Below are 5,911 nucleotides of genomic sequence, written 5' to 3'. Positions count from 1 at the left end.
TACTATAACCAAGTGTCCTTTTAGCCAAAGGTATGACCGTTCCTTAATAAGATTAAGTATCCTTAGTACAGACGGCAACCCCGTGATTGTTCTTTATAGAGGTAACTCTATCTCTATTCTATGATGTTTTTTCCCCACAGATAGTTCCTTAAGAAAAAAAGGAAGGAAACAAAAGAATCTCTTAATTTGTTGAGCAACAAAGGAAAAGCATAGTTATTTTGTTTAATAGTGCATTTGCAATATCATAAGAGTTAAAAAAAATGCTTAAAATAAGTGTATAGGATGTACAATTTGTAATAGGCTTCCAAATTTTCATTTTAGATTCCTACGACTTAGACCATGTAATTATTTTATTGATTATGATTAGATTGAATTCGTAAATATAAAATTTGTTAATTCAATATTAACGTACAATTTTGTCTAGAATAATCGTTATTCAAAGCGAAAAGAAAAAAATTATGCAGCTTCCCTCTATTTTAAATAGATTGTGTATTTTATCCACATAGGATGAGACTCCTCTCCATTTCCATGTCTCTCCATTTCTCCCTGTTCCTATTTGGCTGAGAGCCACATGTCATAGTTAAAAATTGAAGGTTGAGATTTAATTACCAAAGTAAGGTCTTAACCATGATTAGAATAATAAATATTTACTTTATTTGTTCTCCAAATTTTCTGTAATCCCATGATTCTAGCTAATATATTATCTAATCCATATATATTTGAATAAAAATCTCTCATTTTCTTACTTTATTATGAGATTTTCTTCTCTTTTTGTTTGTTTGTTTATTTTGACAATTTTTTTTTAGTATAGGTACGAGTTCTTTATTTTTGTCCAATTCTTCTTACATTCCCATCAAAGATGAGGAAAATAGGCATCTAATGCTTAGTGAGAACAATAAGACAAAATTGAATTAACGTATAATATTAAAATAAAAAAAATAAAAAAATATTTGTATAATTTAAGTTTAAAAAATATGTAGGATGTTAAAACTCTAGCGAGCCACTCATTGATTTGTCAATTGTTAAAAGAAAAAAAGAAAAGAAGTACTGAACAAATTAAAGAAAAAGAGAATACAACAAAGAATCAAGAAAAGATTAACTCAAAATATAAAGACTATGAATTTGAGACAAAGAAAAAAAACTGTTCAAAAAAAAAAGAAAAGACGAGCTCGTAATAAAGTAGGAAAAGAGAGATTTAAAAAAATGAATTTGGTAAGGTTTTTAGCTAGAATCATGGGATTACAGAAAATTTGGAGAACAAATAAAGTAAATATTTATTATTCTAATCATGGTTAAGACCTTGCTTTGGTAATTAAATCTCAACCTTCAATTTTTAACTATGACATGTGACTCTCATCCAAATAAGAACTTGGAGAAATGGAAAGACATGGAAATGGAGAGGAGTCTCGTCCTTTTACATGGATGTTATTCATAATAGTGCTATCTCTTTTCTTCAATTGATTCAGTATGCGGAGGAGTTTTATTTTTAATATTGATCACATACCGATGGGATCATTAGAAGATGAACTAATTTATTTATTAAAATGCAGTTATTAGTTCTTTTTTAACTATTTTTTTGTGTATATAACGATCTTTATTTTTCTTCATTTTTTGATTAGTTATCTGTAGTTATTTGCTAGTAGCTTTGATAGTATTCAATTCCTTTAGATTGTCGATGTATAGAAGTTAATTTTTTTTTTTTTTTTTTTTGATCTTTTTCTGATTCTAATATGTATTTCTATTTTATTCTACTTTATTTTGCTGTATTTGTGAACGAAAGATTTTGCAAATAGATATCCAAAACATGTCACAATAGATGATTATCTTATTTTGATAATATCTTATTTGTTGGACTTAACGTTAGTAGAAATTATTTATCAGGAATGGAGTTTGCTCTAAATGTGGTAGATATAAATAGACTTGCAGGACTTAACACGGGCATTTATTTTTAATACTGATCACATATCGATGGGATCATTAGAAGATGAACTAATTTATTTATTACAATGCAGTTATTAGTTCTTTTTTAACTATTTTTTTTGTGTGTATATAACGATCTTTATTTTTCTTCATTTTTTGATCAGTTATCTGTAGTTATTTGCTAGGAGATTTGATAATATTCAATTCCTTTAGATTGTCGATATATAGAAGTTAAATTTCTTTTATTTTTGTGATCCTTTTCTGATTCTAATATGTATTTCTATTTTATTCTACTTTATTTTGCTGTATTTGTGAATGGAAAATTTTGTAAATAGATATCCAAAATATGTCACAACAAATGACTATCTTATTTTGATAATATCTTATTTGTTGGACTTAACGTTAGTAGAAATTTGTTGGACTTATAGTCATCTATAAATGTGGTAGATATAAATAGACTTGCAGGAGGGCATTTATATTGTTCATATAGATTTTTCACCATTTGGCCTTATACCACTACTCTTACTTGAACTGATTGTTTTTGTTGCTAGGTGATGACTCTAAATTATAATTAGGTGCTGACTTCAAATCAAAATTTTTGTTGTTTATTTTTTCATATTTACAAGTGAAGAAGTCAACAACATTTGATGAAAAGGTATCGTGCACGTTAGAATATTCAAGTATTATTTAAATGAAATGAAATGAAATTGAATGACTGTAAAAGCTCTAATAAATATTACATCTGACGAAAAAATTAAATCACATACATATCTAGACATATTTTTTAAAGAAAATCCTTGTATAAAGATTAAACATTATATAAAAAATAAATATATTTATATATCAGTTGATTTTTCTTTTCTCCTCTATATTAAACTGAATCAAATCAAACTAATTGTATATCAGTTTCTTAATGTCGGTTTGATTCAGGTTGGTTTGAAAACACCATGCATAACACTTTTGAATTGTTTAGCATTAAAATTTTACTTTTTAAGAAAATAAATAAAATTTATACACACTTATATATACCAAGTAATATTATGCATGTAAATATATATATACAGTTACACTTATTTAAGGATAAAAACGAAGAGTTAATTGCGCAAGAGATAAATATGCATTCAAATATCTATAAAAAATAAAGGCATACTACGAACATTATGTAAAAACATAGAAATTAAAGGTAACAATGTTTTTACAATTTTTTCTTTTCAAACAAAATGTCAATAGTAAATTGAAAACTAACTAAAGGCCTCAACCGGTTTTTGAAAAAATATTTGAATACACTAATAGTATACACTTACTTTTTGGATGTTTTTAATTATCAAATATTAGAGAAGATATTCATAATATAATAAAAATGGTTTGAGAAATTTACTAGTGTAGTTATAAAAATGAAGACATGACTCTTTCGACACTTTCAATCTTTCATTGCCATTGAACAAGAGAATCTGATGTAATTAAAAAATAACAGGAACAGTACCCAAAATCCAGATCTTTTCCCAGCTACAGGATACCTTTATCAAAGTGTAGTCCCCATTTTGACTACCTAATCAAAGAAGATACTCTGGCATTCGACTTAATTCATGCATATTTGCCAATAAGACAAAGACCTTAACGAAGCCAACCAAACTCTTGATTCCATTTGTTCTTTTACTTTTTTATATTACTCCATCCATTTTAATTTGTATCACACAACTTAACTTGGCATAAAATTTAAGAAAAAAAATATTTTTAAAATTTCTTGTCTTTAAAGTATAAAGATAAAAGTTTTGTGAGGCGTGACTATAAACGCTTTGATAAAATAAATAAATAAAAAGTTTAAAATTAAATTATTTTTAACTGCATCTATCATTCTTCTTTGACCAACTAATAAAAAAAAAGTATGATGATATAACTTGAAAGCGAGGGAGTAGTTGGTTATCCGCACGCATCTTTAGTAGTGACAGTTATTCTTACAATATGTAGGCCTATGCATGCTGATGTATTGTCTTTAAGTAGTTACATATTGAGTTGAATTATTTTTCACCATACCTTCGACCCCATGCAAACAAGAACTTAGGTCCTACGAGGAGTGTCCTTCTCAGCACGCCAGATGCACATACATGAACTAGGGCGAAAAAGCAGAGGAAATTTAACCTTTTTGCCATTACATTTAGCTCATCCCCCTAGCCCTCTTAACCACAATTAGCTCCTTCTATAAATTCAGAAACCAACTGCATCCCCAAATTCATCATAACTCGAACTAGCTAACTTTAGTTATTGAGAGACAAACAAATTACAGAAGTTTAATTAATTATTAGAGAAAGAGAGATGGAAGGTGCTTATATCGGTTGCCATATTCTCACCGTTTTTCTTATTATAGCTGTCTTCACATCTTCTTCATTCACGGAGTCAGTTTCAGCGGCAAGGCCAGCAGCCGGAGATACAAATACGGAGTTTATAAGAACATCATGCAAATCAACTACATATCCAAACCTCTGTTTCAGTTCATTATCAGGCCGTGCAACTGCTATTGGGGTTTCCCCTCAACTTCTAGCCCATGAATCCCTCACCGTTAGCCTCGAAACAGCCCAATCAACATCGGCTATGATGCTAAAGTTGGCACACGTCCAAGGCTTGACGCCGAGAGAGGTCGGTGCCATGCATGACTGTGTGGAGGAACTAAGTGACACAGTCGATGAATTGAGGAAGTCTTTGGGGGAAATGAAGCAGCTAAGGGGAAAAGATTTTGACCTTAAAATGAGTGATATTCAAACTTGGGTCAGTGCAGCCTTGACAGATGAGGACACCTGCACTGAGGGGTTTGCAGGAAAAGTGATGAACGGGAAAGTTAAGACTGTTGTAAGGGGAAAGATTTTGGAAGTTGCACATTTGACAAGTAATGCCTTGGCTTTGATCAACAGCCTTGCCGCTCTTCGCGGCTAAAATTACATGTCAACTATATATATATAGTGCTACTCTTCTTTTACAATTAGCAAAGACATCTGCTTAGATGGTAAGGGAGCGATAAATCAAAAAGGTGTGCTAAAGTTAAAAAGTGCCAACAGCAATGATTAGGTTTGCACAGTCCTAATGAGTAAAAGAGAGTGCGGGGCTGTAATATTAATTCTCCTTCTGCCCCTTGTTAAAAAAACATAACTAATAGATGAATTTTACTTTCAATTCTTAATTATATTTATTATGAATATTTATCAATTAAGTGACTTGATAATTTAAAATGGTTTAACAAGTTAATAGTTATCTACCATTATTTCAAAATACTGCATGCAATACGTTTACACACAGAAATACATGTTATAAGTGTATAGGCCAAAATCTGCGAGAAGGATATTTAGCGTAATACGACATTAAGGAAAGAGTCAGTCGAGCTCGACCAGGAAGAAGTGAAATTCGTGGCCGAGATGTCAACCATGATCGAGGTCGAGCATCTTGTAAAGAATAGTAACGACTGGTTTTCAAAATAGGATATTAGAGTGAATATTCTCATCACTTATACTATTAGGGTTTGTTAAGGATATATGTCAAATATATAAGGGAAAAAGAAAAGGGAATAAGGGCATGGAATATTCATTTGACAAGGAGACTTTTCGGAAGAAGATTCTATCTATCTTGTAAAAAATACAAAGATTACCTTTTTATCAAGACTCTTGCTCATATTATTCCACACCTTTCCACCAAATCCGAGGATTGATCAAGCAAATATCGGATCTATCTGTCATTCATCATTGTCAGGAGAAGCATTCGTCCAATCCATCCATTATTGGGCGAATCATTCCTCCTATTTACTTAAATGCCATTTATTGTTATTTATTGTTAGTTACACCTCCATTATTACTCACACTTTAAGAATATTTTGTACTGATTATCATCAATCTTTTACGGGATTTGTCCCCATCTCCCATACGTTTTCAAGACTTGCATATAGAGTTATTATATTTAGCTAGATTTAACCCATTATTACATAAATTATATAGTTTACCCGAAAGTT

At 30.2% G+C, this 5,911-nt stretch overlaps 1 protein-coding gene across 1 annotated transcript; it reads left to right on the top strand.

The window, feature by feature from the left end:
• Window positions 1-3,880: 3,880 nt before the first annotated feature.
• Window positions 3,881-5,092, top strand: LOC104091349 (21 kDa protein-like). The gene has a single exon (XM_009596675.4). The coding sequence runs from the start codon at window positions 4,234-4,236 to the stop codon at window positions 4,846-4,848; it is 615 nt and encodes a 204-aa protein (XP_009594970.1). The 5' UTR covers window positions 3,881-4,233; the 3' UTR covers window positions 4,849-5,092.
• The last annotated feature ends 819 nt before the right edge of the window (window positions 5,093-5,911 follow it).

The sequence above is a fragment of the Nicotiana tomentosiformis genome, chromosome 3, assembly GCF_000390325.3.
Source record: "Nicotiana tomentosiformis chromosome 3, ASM39032v3, whole genome shotgun sequence".
Taxonomy (NCBI): Eukaryota; Viridiplantae; Streptophyta; class Magnoliopsida; order Solanales; family Solanaceae; genus Nicotiana; species Nicotiana tomentosiformis.
Note: the sequence above shows the minus strand (reverse complement) of the source record. Positions and strands in the feature narration are given on the sequence as shown.